Source organism: Lissotriton helveticus, chromosome 5_1, assembly GCF_964261635.1.
Source record: "Lissotriton helveticus chromosome 5_1, aLisHel1.1, whole genome shotgun sequence".
Classification (NCBI taxonomy): domain Eukaryota; kingdom Metazoa; phylum Chordata; class Amphibia; order Caudata; family Salamandridae; genus Lissotriton; species Lissotriton helveticus.
The window spans coordinates 226,887,212-226,913,271 of record NC_136065.1 but is presented as its reverse complement, the minus strand read 5'-3'; the positions used below and the strand labels follow the sequence as shown (position 1 = coordinate 226,913,271).

The following is a 26,060-nucleotide window of genomic DNA, read 5'->3' as shown; positions in this document are numbered from 1 at the left end:
CAGACTACAAAAGCCAATTCTTACACTGGGAAGGAAACAAGCTTCCGGGGACCGGTTTCTGCCATTTCAGGCGTCTTGGGCCCGGCTTGCTTGAATCCTGATGGTGCAATGAGCAAGAGACTCACATCTGAGTATACCCTTCCACGCTTAGGGTGGACAAAATAATTTACAACAAGGGGTGGTGATGGACAGAGTCTCTGAATTAAGCAGAGTACTCTCACCCAGTCAAGAGATCAGGGCTAGATCCAACACCGTTTTTTAGCTCATTGCACCATCCCAGTTTCAGAACCTGGCTGTATGCAAATTAGTCTGTCCCTGGCCCAGTGCATCATGGGAACAGGGCAGACCAGACTACAAAAGCCAATTCTTACACTGGGAAGGAAACAAGCTTCCGGGGACCGGTTTCTGCCATTTCAGGCGTCTTCGGCCCGGCTTGCTTGAATCCTGATGGTGCAATGAGCAAGGGACTCACATCTGAGTATACCCTTCCAAGCTTAGGGTGGACAAAATAATTTACAACAAGGGGTGGTGATGGACAGAGTCTCTGAATTAAGCAGAGTACTCTCACCCAGTCAAGAGATCAGGGCTAGATCCAACACCGTTTTTTAGCTCATTGCACCATCCCAGTTTCAGAACCTGGCTGTATGCAAATTAGTCTGTCCCTGGCCCAGTGCATCATGGGAACAGGGCAGACCAGACTACAAAAGCCAATTCTTACACTGGGAAGGAAACAAGCTTCCGGGGACCGGTTTCTGCCATTTCAGGCGTCTTGGGCCCGGCTTGCTTGAATCCTGATGGTGCAATGAGCAAGAGACTCACATCTGAGTATACCCTTCCACGCTTAGGGTGGACAAAATAATTTACAACAAGGGGTGGTGATGGACAGAGTCTCTGAATTAAGCAGAGTACTCTCACCCAGTCAAGAGATCAGGGCTAGATCCAACACCGTTTTTTAGCTCATTGCACCATCCCAGTTTCAGAACCTGGCTGTATGCAAATTAGTCTGTCCCTGGCCCAGTGCATCATGGGAACAGGGCAGACCAGACTACAAAAGCCAATTCTTACACTGGGAAGGAAACAAGCTTCTGGGGACCGGTTTCTGCCATTTCAGGCGTCTTCGGCCCGGCTTGCTTGAATCCTGATGGTGCAATGAGCAAGGGACTCACATCTGAGTATACCCTTCCACGCTTAGGGTGGACAAAATAATTTACAACAAGGGGTGGTGATGGACAGAGTCTCTGAATTAAGCAGAGTACTCTCACCCAGTCAAGAGATCAGGGCTAGATCCAACACAGTTTTTTAGCTCATTGCACCATCCCAGTTTCAGAACCTGGCTGTATGCAAATTAGTCTGTCCCTGGCCCAGTGCATCATGGGAACATGGCAGACCAGACTACAAAAGCCAATTCTTACACTGGGAAGGAAACAAGCTTCCGGGGACCGGTTTCTGCCATTTCAGGCGTCTTCGGCCCGGCTTGCTTGAATCCTGATGGTGCAATGAGCAAGGGACTCACATCTGAGTATACCCTTCCACGCTTAGGGTGGACAAAATAATTTACAACAAGGGGTGGTGATGGACAGAGTCTCTGAATTAAGCAGAGTACTCTCACCCAGTCAAGAGATCAGGGCTAGATCCAACACCGTTTTTTAGCTCATTGCACCATCCCAGTTTCAGAACCTGGCTGTATGCAAATTAGTCTGTCCCTGGCCCAGTGCATCATGGGAACAGGGCAGACCAGACTACAAAAGCCAATTCTTACACTGGGAAGGAAACAAGCTTCCGGGGACCGGTTTCTGCCATTTCAGGCGTCTTCGGCCCGGCTTGCTTGAATCCTGATGGTGCAATGAGCAAGGGACTCACATCTGAGTATACCCTTCCACGCTTAGGGTGGACAAAATAATTTACAACAAGGGGTGGTGATGGACAGAGTCTCTGAATTAAGCAGAGTACTCTCACCCAGTCAAGAGATCAGGGCTAGATCCAACACCGTTTTTTGGGGTGAAGTGGGGCCTGCTAGGGGCCCCCAATGACAGATTCTGGCTGCTGATTCGTTCTAGAGAAACCGATTCAGAATGGCTGTCCAAATCGGTCATCGTAATGGCTTAAGGGCATCATAATCGGTCTTCGGGAAGTGTGTACAATTCAATTGGAAACAAGGGTTCCGAATCGGATTCGGCAAACCCGAATCCGATCCGGGCCCTTCCAAACGGCATCGTAATTTACCATTAATTGTCACAAATAAGGTGGTCGTGGTAATGCTTTATTGTATGGATTTAGTGCAAATCAATAACCGTATATGCAAGACAAGTCAAAACAAACACATATGTTTGTTAAATGAATAATTAAAAGAATAGCTAACATTTTAGGTTTATGTCATATAGTGAAAAAAAATGTTTTTATTTAAAGTAAAAGAAAATGCACAGCACATGTTAAAATGTATAGTTTCTTCCAGCTAAGAATTTACCATGGGTAAATAAGCATATGCCAAATTGAGAAAATTGATGAATTAAATGTATTATTAATTATTCTAATTAATTAATTAGTTAATTAAACAGCAACCAATTAAATTGTTTGATAAACCTTTAAAACAGTAGAGGTTTGCCCCCTTAACTGTTCTAATATTGGCAGCCCTGAGGAAAGAGCGTAAGTATTTTTTACAGGAGTCTAATATACATAAAAGATTGAAATGTCACACATAATCACTCTGAAAACATGGAAATGTCACACATAACCAGAATTAAGTCTTGGCCGCTATGCATAAACGGAGTATTTCAGTACTTCAATGGACTCAACAATGTCATCATTGTATTCATCTCTTGACTCCGCTACAATTTTTCCAAGCTCATGCATAGCATCTCTTGGTTTACGAATGGGAGTGCTATTTTCCATTGTGTCACAAATTATACATTTGCAGGGAGAGTCACAAACAACCTGTAAATTAATATTAATGAGGTAGGTAACAATTTTCTACCATTGTAAAGGAGTAGGGATAATAACTCCATTGAACTCCAGCACACATTAGTTTATACCATACAAAAGATACCCAAAATTAGAGGAAACTGGGGTGTGCCTTAGTTATTTTGATTATATAGGACCCCATTAGATAATATTCGTAAGTGCTCCCTGAAACATAATTGAGCCCATGCTGGTGTATAGGTACCAGGATGAGACCCAATGATGAAGCATGTCTGGGCAAAGGTTTCATTTGTTTCAGCTACAAAGAATTATTTTGTTAAAATTTGGAGATTATGCAACAAATTAGGCAAATTCATAATTATGTGAAAAACGCCACACCAGTAAAATAATTCCAGAGGCCCTGGATCCCTGGTGGAAGCAGCCGTCCCACGGTGGACCACCCGCCACAGTCCTAAAGCGGCGGGTGGGCGGACTGCCAGTCTGCAGACTGACACCACGGGTTCGGCGGTCCATTGACTGCCGAACTCGTAAAAAGGCCCTAAGTGTTCATAATAGTATCCAAGGTATGGGAGAAGGCGGCATGGTGTTTTCATTGAGTAGAGGGCCCTTTCTTTGACTTTTGTAGTATGTAGTATCAATTATAGGTCTGAATCCACTGTTGCCCCTAGGTTTTTTACTCCTCTTAAAGTTTTTGGAGGGGGCTCCTGTTTCTTAGGCCATGGTAGTTTTGCCACTGTCCACAGGTCATAATCTCCGTCTTTGAGTTATTCCGTTGTACATGGTTATTCATCATCCATGGGTTTATGGCCCGAAGGCAGTCATCAAGTTTTTAACTGTAGAGGTCTTCCAGACTCTCCCATCCATTTCTAATATGATTTGTGTGTCATCTGCGTAATTGTAACAGGTGAAGTTTAATGTGTTTAGGTAAGGAGATTAGGTAGATGTTGAATAATAGAGGGGATATGATGGATCCCTGATGGACACAACAGTGTTGTGTGAGGAGCTGATATAAAAGGTAGTACCAACACTAGTTCATAGTCACCACTGAGAGGCCAAGGAGTCAGTGGGCATTCACTGAACTCCCTTCTCCCCTTTCATATACGGCATGTCAAACCAAAATGTTAGCGTGAAAAGACTGCACAACTGTACAGGACATTGATGACATTGAGTCATGTTGTTCTAAAGCCAGCAACTTTCATGACCTTTCCTATTCCTGATACATAAGTAATTTTCACTACCTAAACCTACCAGCTATTCAGAACCAATGTTCAACCAGGAAACTCCAGATTCCACTATTGCAAAGTGCTTTGATTAGCCTATTATGCTGGGACAGTTTCACAAGTCAGTTACAACTTACAATTGACTGACATACGTACAGCCTACACAGGCCTGTTGTGAAATATAGCCTGATGACATAATATATCTACTCTAGACATCTTTATTTTGTTTTCAGGAGCCAGATAGCTTGTTGGGTTAATGTGTCTGCTGCAGAGGGCTGCAAATACCCTCACTAGCAGTAGTGTGAATCTGAAATGATCCAATATAGCCTGCCATGTAACAAAGGGCTGCGATCACAGACTGTCTTTCAAAAATGGTGTAATATCTACATAACCCTGCCTGGGTCAACATGCTGAGAATGTATCTCCTTGAAACAAAACATTGTGGAAACCATAATCAGGACAACTGAGGCTGAAAGCATCAGTATTATATTTGACCTCTGTAGACATCCCCGCAGTACATTGACTAACATTTTCTGTTAGTCAATGTACTGCGGGACATTGACTAACAGAAATTTAAGATCTGCGTAGTATGAATCCACTTTTTTAATGTGTATTGACTCCTTTGAGATTCTGCTTTAATCTTTATCTATTTTAAGGCTATAGCAAATAAATTGCTGCTATGAGGTCCTAAGTAATTAATGTAGTAAATGCATAATACTTGCTAAACAATTGTGGTAGCATTTTTATTGGGAGGAGTGTGGGAACACTGGATGGCAGGAATTTTATAGATCCTCACAGATTCCTGAAATTTCCTTCACAGAAATTTGAGGAACATGTCTTATTTAGCCAATGTTTGTTGTTTCAGGTCATTCTGGATAAGAAAAGATATTGGGATCCAATCAAGTCACACCACCCTATACTACTCTAGGTGCCTTGGGCCCTATTTACAAGAAACTAACGGAGCGCTGTGCCACAAGTCATTTTGCTGCTCTGCACTGCGTTAGTTTCAAAGCACAGGGATGCAACATATTTACAATAATATGTCGCATCTCTGTTTGCTGTGCTGGTGCATAAACTGCTGCCATGAGCTGGCACAGGCACCATTGTATCATAGTGCAAGGATGCTTGCATCGTTGGGAGATTGTTTTTGAGCAGAAAAGGGCACCTTCCTGCACAAAAACAATCAATTGAGGTGATTTCCTATTCCAATGCATGCTGTAGAATACAGAAGGCATTACAGGAGGAAAAAACGAGGAGAAATGAAAACATTTCTCCTTGTTGCTCCTCGCTACACCACCGCTGGGGTGGCATAGCATTCTGCCGCATTTCCAGGTTTATAATTGCTTGAAAATCTGGAAATGCAAAAGTGGACACCCACAGCAACACCCTTGTCACACCCCTAACACGCAAAGTGTTGGAAAAGAGAACGTTTCTGGTGTTTTCACAAGAAGCTTTGTCTTTAACAGTACTGTGGAGGACCTGATGAATTCCACCCCACTGTGAAGGGGGTGGTGGATGTCAACGGGTCGTCTGTACTAAAACAGATAAAACCCACCAAATCCAAGCAGCCTGATTTCCTGGCCTACAAGAATTGACAACAGCTTCAGGGATATGATGGCCACATTGTACTAACTTCTTTGTTCTGCGGTTGTGGGAGGCGTCTTCAGTTCCGGTGAGCCGCATGGGTGGTAGATTTGTGGGACCGGGGAACTGTGAAAAGCACAGTGATCAAGGACAGGTGGGAGCTGCTGCTAATGGCCATGCACAGCCAAGAGAAACAGTTGCCAAACATGGTCTATGGAGATGAGGGCTAGAGAAAGAATTCAAAATATTTTGAAGTACAGAAAAGATGGAAGAGAAGATAAAGAGAAGAGGTTCTACAAAAGGGGAGAAGATTCACAGAACGAAAGGAGATTAAGTAGAAAAAGGCAAGAGAGAGAGAGAGAGAGACAGAGCCTAAAGGAGCAAAATGAGAGTTCACTACTCATGGAGAAAAGGTGATTGAAGATTTTAAGTGGACTGTATAGCTTACCATGACTATGTTTTGGCCAATTCAACTCATTCAATGTAATTTCAATGCACAATTTTGCACTTTATTTTCTAAAAAGTATTTTAGTGTAAGATCCAAGAATCACATTGCATAATGTTTTTTATAGTGCTAATAAGTTCTAACCATTTCTATCTGATTGACATTGTGTTTTGCAAATTGCTTAACAATGGCACCCCTTTTGGGTGGGTAGTGGGTATTCCCTTAGTGCTCGATCTCAAGATAGTCTTGCTGGGTATTATGGAAACAGTGGGTGACACCAGAGCAGTCCGTTCTTTGATTGCAACAGCGTATATGGTGGCCAAGAAAGACCTCGCGAAGCACTGGAGGCATGCATGAGCACCCGCGGCATGGACTCCTGCGTGGTGCTGAGAAAACTTGTGTTTAAGGCGAGGGGTCCTCCAGAAATACAACCAAATCTGGGGGCAGGCGTCTGGACTGGGGACATGTGGTTCATTGATTGAGACCGGGGATGCAATAGTGATATATGTCATACTTATTGCAAATGTGTAACTCAGCAATCCATTTGCACATTTACGAGTGCTCTATTGCTGCCATGTGGCCAGGACCCGGTGGCCTTGTGGATGTTGTTGTTAAAAGTCAAACAAAATTCCATAAAATGTGTTATTAAAAAAGCAATGGCACTCCTTGTTATTTGTTGCTATCTGCTGTTGGTGGCAAGCACTGACATCTTCTCTTTTAATGCATATCAGCCATGTCTACATTTGCTGGTATAGTCACTGGAAAGTGAAACCTACTTGCCGAGACGTTCAAGTTCTATTAAGGAGGTGATTTGGCTTTCTAGTGTACATTTAAATATGGCAGTCTCTTAACTGTTTCATAACATGAAGCTTGACTTATCTGCACCTATAGTAATAGAGGGCCAATCCATATGCAAGTAATTATTTTCCATTTCTAGTACACATGGCAGGCTCCCATGCTTTCTACATTCAGCAATCGGGAAGGTGATTGGTCGTCCAAGCAAAGATAGCCACATAAAGAGTACCACTTTAGGATTCTATGCATGGAGTCCACTGTATGCGAAAACAAGCAGCATCAAAGAGGGAGGTTATCACAGAGAAGGATCCTAGATGCAAGCCATGAAACTACCACTCAGAGCTTTAGATGCAGTGTTGCTACCTGCCCATCTATGGCTCCTCTAACTGGAGATGGAACTAGTGTATGCAAACAGGCCAAAGGCTTCAAATGGACCCATCCCAGGCTCACACAATCACCTATTCTTTACCATACCTGCCTGTCTTGCTGGTCGATATCTAACAAAGGTCTCCTTTTTAGCGCTTTGAGACTCTCACAGGTGAGTACCAGCACTTATAAAACACCTGATTGATTGATTGATCCATTGATTGATTTATTCAACACATTTCACACATCCTGCCTGTAACTATGAGGGGTGTATGCCAGAGACTGCTTCAAGTCCATGCAGTTTTGACTGATGCTATTGATCCAATGTAATCAAACTATCCCTATATTGTCACAACTTTATACAGAAAGTCATTGTGGGACGTTCACAACTTGCGCTGTAAAAGTACATCTATATTCTTTTTATTTTTAGCCATTGTTGCAGTCTTAAAATGTTTACAACACACTGTTCACTACTATTTTCCCAAATGTTCCTGATGGATATGCTCCAAGCTCTCTGAAAAGTTACTTTAACCCCTTGGGCGCGGCCGCAATTCTGCGCCTGTGCGGCCGTTTTAATGAGTGGGTGGGATCATGACGACCCCCAGCCGTCATCAGCACACGCCCACCGTGATGCATGACGGACGGGGGCCGTCATCAGCATGGAAGGGGTTAAATTAGTGGCGAGTTATATTAAAACTAAACCTACGAAGTTGGTTGGGATTAAGAAACTCCAAACTTTACAAAGCAGATTAAATTTCGTAACTACACCTGATGTAAGGTTTTTATATTTTCTGGCCTTTTCTGCTGTGATGATTTCCTGATGCAAAATGCCCCACATAGGACATCATCCAGCAAAACAATGCTGAGTGTGCAGGCTGGACATCCACCACCTGAGGTAAGAGTGTGGTGGGGGAGGGGGGTTCTCAGCTGAGGACAGCTTAATATTTTTTAAAAACTTCAGAAGCTTTGCTTGAACAGCTTAGAAAATACACAAAGTTGTGAGCCAGCCTACTTTACAACTTTATTTCCCTTTACTTCAAATCCCATCTAACTGATAGGATTTAAAGTTGGAATGTGGAAAGTTGACTGAGTATGCTTTAATATATAACTTACAAAACTCAGTGTATTCATCTACATAGAATCACACAGTGTTCACCCTGAATATCGATACCCGAATATTGATGGCACAGAATATCAAAGTACCATTACACATGTAAGTACGAATTTTCTATACCGTACTCTAAATACATGTACCTACACGATATATATATCTTCAAGGTATGTAGATGTGAAGTTAGGAATAGTAAATCTATATTTCCCATATGCACTTACCTATCGATATTCTGTTGCTGATATTCTTCTACCACAATATTCGGGGGGGCGGTTGATATTTAGTAGTACAACCAGTATTTGGGAAAGAATAAACGAACAGAGCAGAGCTTTACTGTTTGGACACAGCTGAGGGCCATGCCTCCTAAAATATACTTCTGGCTATAGGCTTGCACACTACTGTTATTACATCTTTCCATTTTGGTACATATATTCATGGGTGTTCAAGGGAAAAAGCAAAGCTACAAGTACGATAAAAGAAAGTGAAAATAATAAGACTGGAAACACGTCTCCCACCTAACTTGGGACGAATTGCACTGTCTTTGGATTCCTGGCCACTTCCAGGGTGGACGAGAGCCAATGCACTGCTGCTTCTTTATTCCACCAGCGATTTAGATCACGGTTTACCTCTTTGGTATTTAGTGTTCTGATCTGTGCAGGGTTCTTGCATAATAAGTATTTGAATTTTCTTCTGAAACTGGGGAACCGATGGAGCCTGAATCAGCACGGGGGGCTGAAAGTAATAAGAAGGAGCAAGATGGAGAGCAAGGGAGGGACCAAAAGGGTAATACGGAGAGCAACATGGAGGGTGGGGGAGAAAAGCAAACAGGCGAGAAAGAGGGATCACTGACATAATATCGACGTCAAAAATATCGAGGATAAAATATCGAGGGACAAAATATCGACTGCCTATCTTCAAACAGGTAAGTACTAAAATATCGACTCCAAAATATCGACTTACAAAAATATAGACTGTCAAAATATCGATTTTTTTCAATGTCTTAAAATTAAGTTAAAAATAATATATATAAATATATTTAATATAAACTTAGAAATAATTATTAAATAAATGTAATATTAATAAATAATTAATATAAATAAAAAAATTATATCACCAAAAATAATACATATATATATATATATATATATAAAAACATATTATTAAATAAACATATTAATATAATATAATTGAATTTCATTTCATTTCATGAAATTAATTTAATTTAAATTTAATTTTACTTTATTTTTACACTGTACCCCTGTACCCCAAAAACCCAAAACTGACCCTGAACCCTAAAAATGCCCCTTTACCCAAAAACTAAAAACTGACCCTGAACCCTAAAAATACCCCTTTATCCAAAAACTAAAAACTGACCCTGAACCCTAAAAATACCCCTTTACCCAAAAACTAAAAACTGACCCTGAACCCTAAAAATACCCCTTTACCCAAAAACTGAAAACTGACCCTGAACCCTAAAAATACCCCTTTACCCAAAAACTAAAAACTGACCCTGAACCCTAAAAATACCCCTTTACCCAAAAACTAAAAACTGACCCTGAACCCTAAAAATACCCCTTTACCCAAAAACTAAAAACTGACCCTGAACCCTAAAAATACCCCTTTACCCAAAAACTGAAAACTGACCCTGAACCCTAAAAATACACCTTTACCCAAAAACTAAAAACTGACCCTGAACCCTAAAAATACCCCTTTACCCAAAAACTAAAAACTGACCCGGAATGCTTTCCGAACGGCGCGAATTGGGGGAGTCTGACTGAGCAAATTAGATGTATCCGGATGCTTCCGGATACATTTGGGTCAGACTCCTGTTGACATCAATGGGAGCCAGTGTTTCAAACAAGAGCACAGGCTCCCATTGTAGAAAGGGGTGGCTGGGGAAAATCGTGCACCCTGTGGCGGGTACCCCTTAATGCCTGCCACACTGTGCATGGTCTGAAAGAGGGATCCCTTGGGTACCTCCACGGCACCGATTCGGAATGCCCTAGGTGAAGTGGTTTACAACAAGGGGTGGTGATGGACAGAGTCTCTGAATTAAGCAGAGTACTCTCACCCAGTCAAGAGATCAGGGCTAGATCCAACACCATTTTTTAGCTCATTGCACCATCCCAGTTTCAGAACCTGGCTGTATGCAAATTAGTCTGTCCCTGGCCCAGTGCATCATGGGAACAGGGCAGACCAGACTACAAAAGCCAATTCTTACACTGGGAAGGAAACAAGCTTCCGGGGACCGGTTTCTGCCATTTCAGGCGTCTTCGGCCCGGCTTGCTTGAATCCTGATGGTGCAATGAGCAAGGGACTCACATCTGAGTATACCCTTCCACGCTTAGGGTGGACAAAATAATTTACAACAAGGGGTGGTGATGGACAGAGTCTCTGAATTAAGCAGAGTACTCTCACCCAGTCAAGAGATCAGGGCTAGATCCAACACCGTTTTTTAGCTCATTGCACCATCCCAGTTTCAGAACCTGGCTGTATGCAAATTAGTCTGTCCCTGGCCCAGTGCATCATGGGAACAGGGCAGACCAGACTACAAAAGCCAATTCTTACACTGGGAAGGAAACAAGCTTCCGGGGACCGGTTTCTGCCATTTCAGGCGTCTTGGGCCCGGCTTGCTTGAATCCTGATGGTGCAATGAGCAAGAGACTCACATCTGAGTATACCCTTCCACGCTTAGGGTGGACAAAATAATTTACAACAAGGGGTGGTGATGGACAGAGTCTCTGAATTAAGCAGAGTACTCTCACCCAGTCAAGAGATCAGGGCTAGATCCAACACCGTTTTTTAGCTCATTGCACCATCCCAGTTTCAGAACCTGGCTGTATGCAAATTAGTCTGTCCCTGGCCCAGTGCATCATGGGAACAGGGCAGACCAGACTACAAAAGCCAATTCTTACACTGGGAAGGAAACAAGCTTCCGGGGACCGGTTTCTGCCATTTCAGGCGTCTTCGGCCCGGCTTGCTTGAATCCTGATGGTGCAATGAGCAAGGGACTCACATCTGAGTATACCCTTCCACGCTTAGGGTGGACAAAATAATTTACAACAAGGGGTGGTGATGGACAGAGTCTCTGAATTAAGCAGAGTACTCTCACCCAGTCAAGAGATCAGGGCTAGATCCAACACAGTTTTTTAGCTCATTGCACCATCCCAGTTTCAGAACCTGGCTGTATGCAAATTAGTCTGTCCCTGGCCCAGTGCATCATGGGAACAGGGCAGACCAGACTACAAAAGCCAATTCTTACACTGGGAAGGAAACAAGCTTCCGGGGACCGGTTTCTGCCATTTCAGGCGTCTTCGGCCCGGCTTGCTTGAATCCTGATGGTGCAATGAGCAAGGGACTCACATCTGAGTATACCCTTCCACGCTTAGGGTGGACAAAATAATTTACAACAAGGGGTGGTGATGGACAGAGTCTCTGAATTAAGCAGAGTACTCTCACCCAGTCAAGAGATCAGGGCTAGATCCAACACCGTTTTTTAGCTCATTGCACCATCCCAGTTTCAGAACCTGGCTGTATGCAAATTAGTCTGTCCCTGGCCCAGTGCATCATGGGAACAGGGCAGACCAGACTACAAAAGCCAATTCTTACACTGGGAAGGAAACAAGCTTCCGGGGACCGGTTTCTGCCATTTCAGGCGTCTTCGGCCCGGCTTGCTTGAATCCTGATGGTGCAATGAGCAAGGGACTCACATCTGAGTATACCCTTCCACGCTTAGGGTGGACAAAATAATTTACAAGGGGTGGTGATGGACAGAGTCTCTGAATTAAGCAGAGTACTCTCACCCAGTCAAGAGATCAGGGCTAGATCCAACACCGTTTTTTGGGGTGAAGTGGGGCCTGCTAGGGGCCCCCAATGACAGATTCTGGCTGCTGATTCGTTCTAGAGAAACCGATTCAGAATGGCTGTCCAAATCGGTCATCGTAATGGCTTAAGGGCATCATAATCGGTCTTCGGGAAGTGTGTACAATTCAATTGGAAACAAGGGTTCCGAATCGGATTCGGCAAACCCGAATCCGATCCGGGCCCTTCCAAACGGCATCGTAATTTACCATTAATTGTCACAAATAAGGTGGTCGTGGTAATGCTTTATTGTATGGATTTAGTGCAAATCAATAACCGTATATGCAAGACAAGTCAAAACAAACACATATGTTTGTTAAATGAATAATTAAAAGAATAGCTAACATTTTAGGTTTATGTCATATAGTGAAAAAAAATGTTTTTATTTAAAGTAAAAGAAAATGCACAGCACATGTTAAAATGTATAGTTTCTTCCAGCTAAGAATTTACCATGGGTAAATAAGCATATGCCAAATTGAGAAAATTGATGAATTAAATGTATTATTAATTATTCTAATTAATTAATTAGTTAATTAAACAGCAACCAATTAAATTGTTTGATAAACCTTTAAAACAGTAGAGGTTTGCCCCCTTAACTGTTCTAATATTGGCAGCCCTGAGGAAAGAGCGTAAGTATTTTTTACAGGAGTCTAATATACATAAAAGATTGAAATGTCACACATAATCACTCTGAAAACATGGAAATGTCACACATAACCAGAATTAAGTCTTGGCCGCTATGCATAAACGGAGTATTTCAGTACTTCAATGGACTCAACAATGTCATCATTGTATTCATCTCTTGACTCCGCTACAATTTTTCCAAGCTCATGCATAGCATCTCTTGGTTTACGAATGGGAGTGCTATTTTCCATTGTGTCACAAATTATACATTTGCAGGGAGAGTCACAAACAACCTGTAAATTAATATTAATGAGGTAGGTAACAATTTTCTACCATTGTAAAGGAGTAGGGATAATAACTCCATTGAACTCCAGCACACATTAGTTTATACCATACAAAAGATACCCAAAATTAGAGGAAACTGGGGTGTGCCTTAGTTATTTTGATTATATAGGACCCCATTAGATAATATTCGTAAGTGCTCCCTGAAACATAATTGAGCCCATGCTGGTGTATAGGTACCAGGATGAGACCCAATGATGAAGCATGTCTGGGCAAAGGTTTCATTTGTTTCAGCTACAAAGAATTATTTTGTTAAAATTTGGAGATTATGCAACAAATTAGGCAAATTCATAATTATGTGAAAAACGCCACACCAGTAAAATAATTCCAGAGGCCCTGGATCCCTGGTGGAAGCAGCCGTCCCACGGTGGACCACCCGCCACAGTCCTAAAGCGGCGGGTGGGCGGACTGCCAGTCTGCAGACTGACACCACGGGTTCGGCGGTCCATTGACTGCCGAACTCGTAAAAAGGCCCTAAGTGTTCATAATAGTATCCAAGGTATGGGAGAAGGCGGCATGGTGTTTTCATTGAGTAGAGGGCCCTTTCTTTGACTTTTGTAGTATGTAGTATCAATTATAGGTCTGAATCCACTGTTGCCCCTAGGTTTTTTACTCCTCTTAAAGTTTTTGGAGGGGGCTCCTGTTTCTTAGGCCATGGTAGTTTTGCCACTGTCCACAGGTCATAATCTCCGTCTTTGAGTTATTCCGTTGTACATGGTTATTCATCATCCATGGGTTTATGGCCCGAAGGCAGTCATCAAGTTTTTAACTGTAGAGGTCTTCCAGACTCTCCCATCCATTTCTAATATGATTTGTGTGTCATCTGCGTAATTGTAACAGGTGAAGTTTAATGTGTTTAGGTAAGGAGATTAGGTAGATGTTGAATAATAGAGGGGATATGATGGATCCCTGATGGACACAACAGTGTTGTGTGAGGAGCTGATATAAAAGGTAGTACCAACACTAGTTCATAGTCACCACTGAGAGGCCAAGGAGTCAGTGGGCATTCACTGAACTCCCTTCTCCCCTTTCATATACGGCATGTCAAACCAAAATGTTAGCGTGAAAAGACTGCACAACTGTACAGGACATTGATGACATTGAGTCATGTTGTTCTAAAGCCAGCAACTTTCATGACCTTTCCTATTCCTGATACATAAGTAATTTTCACTACCTAAACCTACCAGCTATTCAGAACCAATGTTCAACCAGGAAACTCCAGATTCCACTATTGCAAAGTGCTTTGATTAGCCTATTATGCTGGGACAGTTTCACAAGTCAGTTACAACTTACAATTGACTGACATACGTACAGCCTACACAGGCCTGTTGTGAAATATAGCCTGATGACATAATATATCTACTCTAGACATCTTTATTTTGTTTTCAGGAGCCAGATAGCTTGTTGGGTTAATGTGTCTGCTGCAGAGGGCTGCAAATACCCTCACTAGCAGTAGTGTGAATCTGAAATGATCCAATATAGCCTGCCATGTAACAAAGGGCTGCGATCACAGACTGTCTTTCAAAAATGGTGTAATATCTACATAACCCTGCCTGGGTCAACATGCTGAGAATGTATCTCCTTGAAACAAAACATTGTGGAAACCATAATCAGGACAACTGAGGCTGAAAGCATCAGTATTATATTTGACCTCTGTAGACATCCCCGCAGTACATTGACTAACATTTTCTGTTAGTCAATGTACTGCGGGACATTGACTAACAGAAATTTAAGATCTGCGTAGTATGAATCCACTTTTTTAATGTGTATTGACTCCTTTGAGATTCTGCTTTAATCTTTATCTATTTTAAGGCTATAGCAAATAAATTGCTGCTATGAGGTCCTAAGTAATTAATGTAGTAAATGCATAATACTTGCTAAACAATTGTGGTAGCATTTTTATTGGGAGGAGTGTGGGAACACTGGATGGCAGGAATTTTATAGATCCTCACAGATTCCTGAAATTTCCTTCACAGAAATTTGAGGAACATGTCTTATTTAGCCAATGTTTGTTGTTTCAGGTCATTCTGGATAAGAAAAGATATTGGGATCCAATCAAGTCACACCACCCTATACTACTCTAGGTGCCTTGGGCCCTATTTACAAGAAACTAACGGAGCGCTGTGCCACAAGTCATTTTGCTGCTCTGCACTGCGTTAGTTTCAAAGCACAGGGATGCAACATATTTACAATAATATGTCGCATCTCTGTTTGCTGTGCTGGTGCATAAACTGCTGCCATGAGCTGGCACAGGCACCATTGTATCATAGTGCAAGGATGCTTGCATCGTTGGGAGATTGTTTTTGAGCAGAAAAGGGCACCTTCCTGCACAAAAACAATCAATTGAGGTGATTTCCTATTCCAATGCATGCTGTAGAATACAGAAGGCATTACAGGAGGAAAAAACGAGGAGAAATGAAAACATTTCTCCTTGTTGCTCCTCGCTACACCACCGCTGGGGTGGCATAGCATTCTGCCGCATTTCCAGGTTTATAATTGCTTGAAAATCTGGAAATGCAAAAGTGGACACCCACAGCAACACCCTTGTCACACCCCTAACACGCAAAGTGTTGGAAAAGAGAACGTTTCTGGTGTTTTCACAAGAAGCTTTGTCTTTAACAGTACTGTGGAGGACCTGATGAATTCCACCCCACTGTGAAGGGGGTGGTGGATGTCAACGGGTCGTCTGTACTAAAACAGATAAAACCCACCAAATCCAAGCAGCCTGATTTCCTGGCCTACAAGAATTGACAACAGCTTCAGGGATATGATGGCCACATTGTACTAACTTCTTTGTTCTGCGGTTGTGGGAGGCGTCTTCAGTTCCGGTGAGCCGCATGGGTGGTAGATTTGTGGGACCGGGGAACTGTGAAAAGCACAGTGATCAAGGACAGGTGGGAGCTGCTGCTAATGGCCATGCACAGCCAAGAGAAACAGTTGCCAAACATGGTCTATGGAGATGAGGGCTAGAGAAAGAATTCAAAATATTTTGAAGTACAGAAAAGATGGAAGAGAAGATAAAGAGAAGAGGTTCTACAAAAGGGGAGAAGATTCACAGAACGAAAGGAGATTAAGTAGAAAAAGGCAAGAGAGAGAGAGAGAGAGACAGAGCCTAAAGGAGCAAAATGAGAGTTCACTACTCATGGAGAAAAGGTGATTGAAGATTTTAAGTGGACTGTATAGCTTACCATGACTATGTTTTGGCCAATTCAACTCATTCAATGTAATTTCAATGCACAATTTTGCACTTTATTTTCTAAAAAGTATTTTAGTGTAAGATCCAAGAATCACATTGCATAATGTTTTTTATAGTGCTAATAAGTTCTAACCATTTCTATCTGATTGACATTGTGTTTTGCAAATTGCTTAACAATGGCACCCCTTTTGGGTGGGTAGTGGGTATTCCCTTAGTGCTCGATCTCAAGATAGTCTTGCTGGGTATTATGGAAACAGTGGGTGACACCAGAGCAGTCCGTTCTTTGATTGCAACAGCGTATATGGTGGCCAAGAAAGACCTCGCGAAGCACTGGAGGCATGCATGAGCACCCGCGGCATGGACTCCTGCGTGGTGCTGAGAAAACTTGTGTTTAAGGCGAGGGGTCCTCCAGAAATACAACCAAATCTGGGGGCAGGCGTCTGGACTGGGGACATGTGGTTCATTGATTGAGACCGGGGATGCAATAGTGATATATGTCATACTTATTGCAAATGTGTAACTCAGCAATCCATTTGCACATTTACGAGTGCTCTATTGCTGCCATGTGGCCAGGACCCGGTGGCCTTGTGGATGTTGTTGTTAAAAGTCAAACAAAATTCCATAAAATGTGTTATTAAAAAAGCAATGGCACTCCTTGTTATTTGTTGCTATCTGCTGTTGGTGGCAAGCACTGACATCTTCTCTTTTAATGCATATCAGCCATGTCTACATTTGCTGGTATAGTCACTGGAAAGTGAAACCTACTTGCCGAGACGTTCAAGTTCTATTAAGGAGGTGATTTGGCTTTCTAGTGTACATTTAAATATGGCAGTCTCTTAACTGTTTCATAACATGAAGCTTGACTTATCTGCACCTATAGTAATAGAGGGCCAATCCATATGCAAGTAATTATTTTCCATTTCTAGTACACATGGCAGGCTCCCATGCTTTCTACATTCAGCAATCGGGAAGGTGATTGGTCGTCCAAGCAAAGATAGCCACATAAAGAGTACCACTTTAGGATTCTATGCATGGAGTCCACTGTATGCGAAAACAAGCAGCATCAAAGAGGGAGGTTATCACAGAGAAGGATCCTAGATGCAAGCCATGAAACTACCACTCAGAGCTTTAGATGCAGTGTTGCTACCTGCCCATCTATGGCTCCTCTAACTGGAGATGGAACTAGTGTATGCAAACAGGCCAAAGGCTTCAAATGGACCCATCCCAGGCTCACACAATCACCTATTCTTTACCATACCTGCCTGTCTTGCTGGTCGATATCTAACAAAGGTCTCCTTTTTAGCGCTTTGAGACTCTCACAGGTGAGTACCAGCACTTATAAAACACCTGATTGATTGATTGATCCATTGATTGATTTATTCAACACATTTCACACATCCTGCCTGTAACTATGAGGGGTGTATGCCAGAGACTGCTTCAAGTCCATGCAGTTTTGACTGATGCTATTGATCCAATGTAATCAAACTATCCCTATATTGTCACAACTTTATACAGAAAGTCATTGTGGGACGTTCACAACTTGCGCTGTAAAAGTACATCTATATTCTTTTTATTTTTAGCCATTGTTGCAGTCTTAAAATGTTTACAACACACTGTTCACTACTATTTTCCCAAATGTTCCTGATGGATATGCTCCAAGCTCTCTGAAAAGTTACTTTAACCCCTTGGGCGCGGCCGCAATTCTGCGCCTGTGCGGCCGTTTTAATGAGTGGGTGGGATCATGACGACCCCCAGCCGTCATCAGCACACGCCCACCGTGATGCATGACGGACGGGGGCCGTCATCAGCATGGAAGGGGTTAAATTAGTGGCGAGTTATATTAAAACTAAACCTACGAAGTTGGTTGGGATTAAGAAACTCCAAACTTTACAAAGCAGATTAAATTTCGTAACTACACCTGATGTAAGGTTTTTATATTTTCTGGCCTTTTCTGCTGTGATGATTTCCTGATGCAAAATGCCCCACATAGGACATCATCCAGCAAAACAATGCTGAGTGTGCAGGCTGGACATCCACCACCTGAGGTAAGAGTGTGGTGGGGGAGGGGGGTTCTCAGCTGAGGACAGCTTAATTTTTTTTAAAAACTTCAGAAGCTTTGCTTGAACAGCTTAGAAAATACACAAAGTTGTGAGCCAGCCTACTTTACAACTTTATTTCCCTTTACTTCAAATCCCATCTAACTGATAGGATTTAAAGTTGGAATGTGGAAAGTTGACTGAGTATGCTTTAATATATAACTTACAAAACTCAGTGTATTCATCTACATAGAATCACACAGTGTTCACCCTGAATATCGATACCCGAATATTGATGGCACAGAATATCAAAGTACCATTACACATGTAAGTACGAATTTTCTATACCGTACTCTAAATACATGTACCTACACGATATATATATCTTCAAGGTATGTAGATGTGAAGTTAGGAATAGTAAATCTATATTTCCCATATGCACTTACCTATCGATATTCTGTTGCTGATATTCTTCTACCACAATATTCGGGGGGGCGGTTGATATTTAGTAGTACAACCAGTATTTGGGAAAGAATAAACGAACAGAGCAGAGCTTTACTGTTTGGACACAGCTGAGGGCCATGCCTCCTAAAATATACTTCTGGCTATAGGCTTGCACACTACTGTTATTACATCTTTCCATTTTGGTACATATATTCATGGGTGTTCAAGGGAAAAAGCAAAGCTACAAGTACGATAAAAGAAAGTGAAAATAATAAGACTGGAAACACGTCTCCCACCTAACTTGGGACGAATTGCACTGTCTTTGGATTCCTGGCCACTTCCAGGGTGGACGAGAGCCAATGCACTGCTGCTTCTTTATTCCACCAGCGATTTAGATCACGGTTTACCTCTTTGGTATTTAGTGTTCTGATCTGTGCAGGGTTCTTGCATAATAAGTATTTGAATTTTCTTCTGAAACTGGGGAACCGATGGAGCCTGAATCAGCACGGGGGGCTGAAAGTAATAAGAAGGAGCAAGATGGAGAGCAAGGGAGGGACCAAAAGGGTAATACGGAGAGCAACATGGAGGGTGGGGGAGAAAAGCAAACAGGCGAGAAAGAGGGATCACTGACATAATATCGACGTCAAAAATATCGAGGATAAAATATCGAGGGACAAAATATCGACTGCCTATCTTCAAACAGGTAAGTACTAAAATATCGACTCCAAAATATCGACTTACAAAAATATAGACTGTCAAAATATCGATTTTTTTCAATGTCTTAAAATTAAGTTAAAAATAATATATATAAATATATTTAATATAAACTTAGAAATAATTATTAAATAAATGTAATATTAATAAATAATTAATATAAATAAAAAAATTATATCACCAAAAATAATACATATATATATATATATAAAAACATATTATTAAATAAACATATTAATATAATATAATTGAATTTCATTTCATTTCATGAAATTAATTTAATTTAAATTTAATTTTACTTTATTTTTACACTGTACCCCTGTACCCCAAAAACCCAAAACTGACCCTGAACCCTAAAAATGCCCCTTTACCCAAAAACTAAAAACTGACCCTGAACCCTAAAAATACCCCTTTATCCAAAAACTAAAAACTGACCCTGAACCCTAAAAATACCCCTTTACCCAAAAACTAAAAACTGACCCTGAACCCTAAAAATACCCCTTTACCCAAAAACTGAAAACTGACCCTGAACCCTAAAAATACCCCTTTACCCAAAAACTAAAAACTGACCCTGAACCCTAAAAATACCCCTTTACCCAAAAACTAAAAACTGACCCTGAACCCTAAAAATACCCCTTTACCCAAAAACTAAAAACTGACCCTGAACCCTAAAAATACCCCTTTACCCAAAAACTGAAAACTGACCCTGAACCCTAAAAATACACCTTTACCCAAAAACTAAAAACTGACCCTGAACCCTAAAAATACCCCTTTACCCAAAAACTAAAAACTGACCCTGAACACTAAAAATACCCCTTTACCCAAAAACTAAAAACTGACGCTGAACCCTAAAAATACCCCTTTACCCAAAAACCCAAAACTGACACTGATCCCTAAAAATACCCCTTTACCCAAAAACCCAAAAATGACCCTGAACCCTAAAAATACCCCTTTACCCAAAAACCCAAAACTTAAATTTAATTTCCAAAACCAATTACTTTTATTTACGAAGTAAATTTTATTTAATGGTCAATTATTAATTAATTAACACATTTAATTAATTAACATATTTAATTAGTTATAATTAAATTACTCCCCACCCTATCCCCCTATAAACTCACAACCCACTACAGAAATTAATTTACTAATTATTATTTATTTATTCTTAAAATATTAATAATTACCAATTATATTTTAATTATTTACCAAATAATAATTAATTAACAATTATTATTAATTTACATATTTAATTAATTAAATTTAAATTACTTCCCACCCTATTCCCCTATAAACCCACAACCCGCTACAGAAAATATTTTACGAAAATATAATTATTGATCAATTAATCAATTATTATTAATTACCAATTATATTTTATTTAATTAACAATTAATAATTAATTAACAATTACTATTATATTACAGATTTAATTAATTATATTTAAATTACTTCCCACCCTATTCCCCTATAAACCCACAACCCGCTACAGAAAATATTTTACGAAAATATAATTATTGATCAATTAACCAATTATTATTATTTACCAATTATATTTTAATTAATTAACAATTAATAATTAATTAACAATTACTATTATATTACAGATTTCATTAATTATATTTAAATTACTTCCCACCCTATTCCCCTATAAACCCACAACCGCTACAGAATAATATTACACAAAAAATTAAAAATATTATTAACTTACCTTAAATTCGATATTTTTGTTGTCTAGATTATGTCTAGTCGATATTATGTCCATTCTATATTTTTGATTCGATATTATGTCCATTTTAGTCGATATTTTTGTTGTCTATATTAGGTCTAGTCGATATTATGTCCATTCTATATTTTTTACTCGATATTCTGTCCAGTCGAAATAAACAACTCGATATTATGACTGCACACCGAGAAAGAGAGAGCAACATTGAGCTTGGAGGGAAGAAAAGGACACGGGCAAGAAAGCACTGCAGGGAGGCATGTGAGGTCGAGCAATCTACGAAGGGTGCATATGAGAACCCACGGGTGACAGACAGCAGTGCAGGGAAAGGAAGAGAAGAGAAGCACGCTAGGCAGACAGCTGGAAAACACATGCACTCTTGTGGAGTGCTTAAACATATCGCCTGATAAAGCGGGCAGTATAAGGGCACAGTACGGTACCCATGCTCCAGTCGAGGGACAAACATAAGAAGAGAAAGGAAAGTGAACACATGCAAACAAATAAGAAGCAAGCAAACGAGTGACTATGAAGCCAACTAATGGTAAGCAGTGGGCGGGCTACAAGCCCAATGTAAACTAACAATAAATCTCATAACGGACAATGCATGCGCTGTGTAGTAGGCGAAACCTAAAAACCTTGCTTGGAAGAGCACCTTTTGACCTGAATTGAAAAGAAGAATACCTCAATAAAAAAAGAGATTTCGACATGTCTCATGTCAGTTATGTCAATATTTAAAACCCTGCATTTACATGGAAAAGAAACACCACTACAAATACCACAATGAAAAGCAATCGACTTTCTTTGGAATGGACATACACGAGAGGAGAAAACCAAAATACCCTGCATTTGACTCTGCAGAGATTCCAAACCTGTGAGCAAGGATACCATATAAACCCATGTGACCAAGGATGTTGTGCGCTAGCCCTTCGATTCGCGTAATAATGTAGTACATTCTGGGAGTTATAGTCCTGATTAATTTAGTTGATCTAACTGAAACACTTCTGAAAACACTGATCTGCAAAACATATAGCCAAGGATCTAAACATTCGGCCCTCTCTCTCTGCAACAGGTACATTAACCCTCAGAACTATCTTCACTTTCATGAAAATTGTATACTGCTTTTCCATTTTCTTTTCTATTGTATAAAACCTGTTACATATGCAACTGCCAAGCCCAGTCACCCACGCCAAACACTTTTTACTCTTAGCCTGCATTAGAAAAATGTATCCTAAGCCACAATCTCTCTCACTCTATACATGGTCCTGGCTCACTGGAAGCATATCAAGACGTGCTTGTGCATAAGGGCATGACATTTATTATACGTAGCCCCAGAGGACAGTGTTCGGCCCTGCCCTCCCCACAACTGGTTTCCATGTCCACCCTCATCTTTCCAGCCACGAGGGAAGCTCTTGCCTAGCTGCAGATTGGCTAATTAGGCAGCATCTGGATTCCCTCCATACAGTTGAAACAGTGTGAAAACAGCAGTCCATCCGTGTGCTACTATTTAATAAGAAGGCTATGACAAAGTATTAGAAAAAGACATTAAAAAAATAAATATAGTTGATGTGTGAAAAAAAGCAAACGAAGGCATAATAATGAATGTAAAAACAATAGACGAACCACAGAGCACAGCCGCGAGCATGGAATTTGATAGGGGGGAAGCACACAAAGGAGAGATGGAAAACACATGCTTTCCCATGGTCTGCTTAAATAAAAAAAAATTAAAAAGTTCCCTAAAAGTGAACAGACATAGCACAGAAGTTAGCCAATCAATGAGGTGGGTGAAGAGGCAATACTCAATGGGCGAGACAAACATGAGAGTGACAAACTGGGAGGCGAATAAGAAGCAGGCAAATGAGAGGGACAAGAAACCCAACCAATGGTAAGCAATGATGCTACTGGAGTGTACACTGTATTATCATTTAAGAGAAACAGTATTGTACTTTTGCGCAAAAATATTGCTAGTTCTCTTGAGCAGGGTTTGAGACTGGTTAACATCACCCCTCTGAAAAACACTATTATGTGGCACTGGCATTTTTAAAGCAAATGATGAGAGAAATGACAAAGAAAATGGAGCCATCGTAACTGTCAACCATCCTATGTCAAGGGCATCAAGGGCATTTTAATGGCCGGTGTTATATGTAAGAATATTGAGTACTAAATATCATCCTATAAAAATACTGTGGCCTAAATATCAAGATTCAAATATTTTCTGTGTTAGTAAATGTAAATTGATACTTGTATAGCGCACTACTCACCCGCAAGGGTCTCAAGGCGCTTGTACGAATACCGCTGTGGAACCCATCCTGGCTTTCCCTGTGAGGTGTCCACTCCTGGGCACCCCCAAGGTGGAGGCCAGGCATCCTTAGCGTTGTGGGGGCCGTTGTGGAGATTAAGCAAGCTATTGCCCAGAGTTGCAGAGTGGGACTCCATGATTGGAATAGGCACCGAGGCGAGAATTATCAGGTCCGGGGAATTTTGAGTCCAAGACCCGCCGAGGCGGGGAATTGAACCCTGGTCCCGGGCTAGACCTCTGCATCAGGGTCTGCCGCTCTAACCATTGAGCCACACTTCTCCAGCATAGATTTACTGTTTCTAACGTCACATCCTTGTACCACCAAGGCATATAGCGGCAAGTAGCCTTTATGTGGAGTTAAGCATAGTAAACCTATAATTATGCATATATACTTCTCTACGCAATATGTTGATACGTAATACGTTGGCCAAATTATTTTGGTGCATGGCATTGGACGATGTCCATTCATCGAATATCAAATGCATCAAAATTGAAGGTCCTTTTATGCCAAGGTCCCCTGGCTGCTGGAACTCTGAACTGTGGTCAGAGACAATGAGGGAGTGCCAGTGGGCAGCAGGGCTCTTCCAGCCAGTCGAATTTTGACCTTCAGCATCACCTCAGCATCATTACAGCGACCATGGGCATTACATTCAAATCATTTACAACTGGACAACTGGAATCTCCATCACAACGGCTTTGGTATGTTATCGTATTCTGCACCGAGTTTTTACACCGTTCAATATAAAGAGAACAAAGTACATCATTTATACCCAGGGCAAGGTAGGTATTAGGCCCCCAAATGCGGGCGAACAGCACTTTCAATCCAATAGAAAAAACTGAAAATACGTCTTGCCTTCGAGAGAGTGGCAATGTTCGTTGGCAGTGCTACACCATACAAATGCGTGCAGTCATGCAAATCCATCCATTCATCCATCCATCCATCCGTCTATCATCAGGATCGGTAACGCGGGCACTCGGGAAATGGCAGAAGGGCCGGTAGCCGAGCTCCAGCTGTGGGCTGCCTTTTTGGGAGCCTAGGGGCTGTCTGTGCAGGTACAATGCCAACAGAGGCCCTATGGGTGCCTGAGTGGCCTTTCTAGAAGCAGATGGGCAGAGGTATCACTCCCTTTCTCTCGCTGGGCCGGCCCATTAATGTACGCTGATTAAACGCGGCCCAGGGGTCTGAGCAGAAGGGGTCTCACTTGCATTCATGTGTGGCTCAGCAGTGTAAACTAATCTGTGCATCTACGTGAAGTGAATAAAGCATGCCCCCCACCCCCTTTCTTTCATAAAACTTTGCTGAAGCATTGCGGAAGGCAATACACAAATGTGGGACACTTTTTTTTTGGTGTTCCAGGTCGATTTTTTATCCTAATCCAACACTGCTATCCATCCATCCATCCATTCACCCGTCCAACCCCTCACACCCACCCACCTTCCCACCCACCCTTCTTTCTGCAGAGGCCTGCAAAGGAGCCCTCACTCACCTGACATCGGAGGCGCCCAGGAAGCGGCCCAGCGCCTCCAGGTACTGCTGGCACTTGGGGTCTCCCAGCAGGGTCTGCAGCAACCAGCCCCTCTCCTCCTGCAGGGCGCGCAGCAGGCCCTCCACCGCTTGGAGAACCTCGCCGGGGTCCGAAGACAGCAGCAGTGGCAGGAGGGCTTCCAGCGCCACCGATGGGGTCTTCTGCATCGTCTTCCCCTCTCCCATGCCCCCTCTTCCTGCCCAAGCCTTCATGGCCTCAGCCTGGCACCTGTCACCTGTCACCCGTCCCCCAGCCTCGCGCCACCTGCAAAGGGTCTATCCATGCTGAGGGGCGTGTTCAGAAGGTGCTGGACCAGGGAGGGGTGACTCGCCACTGCTTGGACTAGTTTCAGTGCAGTATTTTTAGGCCAACACTCGCAGACAATTGGGGGGCTTCTCGTTTAAGAACACAACGTGCCGGAAAAATGTTTGCTTCGATTCAGTGAACTCATGAAGGCGCGTGTGGAACACAGAAGTGTGTCTGCGCTGGCAAAGAGTGCCCGTGGGCAGCATCGGGCACCAGCAGTGCCTGGGTGTGGGCGCTGCAGTGCCTAGAAGCTCTCCCTGCCCTCTCCCCAAGTGCTATCCCCTTCTGCGCCCTCGTGACCCCTGGGTATCTATCCTGAAGGCAGCAGGGGTAGGTGACAAGAAACTCTGCGAACTCTGCGTCTGCACCGCCCCTTTCCACCCACTCCCCCCCTTGCAGATTTAGACACCCTTCTCCCCCAACCGAGCTAGCTCCCTTATTCCAAATTCCGTGGTGGACCCTCTTGCTCAACTCTGCGGCTTCAAAACCCTTCTCCGCCACCCCGCTCCGCGCAGAAGCGCTCCCTTCTCTTAAACGCTGCCTTTTCCTCTTTAACTT

The 26,060-nt window shown here is 42.1% G+C and overlaps 1 protein-coding gene across 1 annotated transcript in view; it reads right to left on the bottom strand.

Annotated features, from left to right (window-relative positions):
- Window positions 1–25,633, bottom strand: part of LOC144753068 (uncharacterized) — a 172,238-nt gene extending 146,605 nt beyond the window's left edge. The window contains exon 1 of the mRNA XM_078640858.1: window positions 25,158–25,633. Within this exon, the coding sequence (XP_078496984.1) occupies window positions 25,158–25,408 (251 nt within the window). The 5' untranslated portion in view covers window positions 25,409–25,633. The remainder of the gene's footprint in view (window positions 1–25,157) is intronic.
- Between the last annotated feature and the right edge of the window lie 427 nt (window positions 25,634–26,060).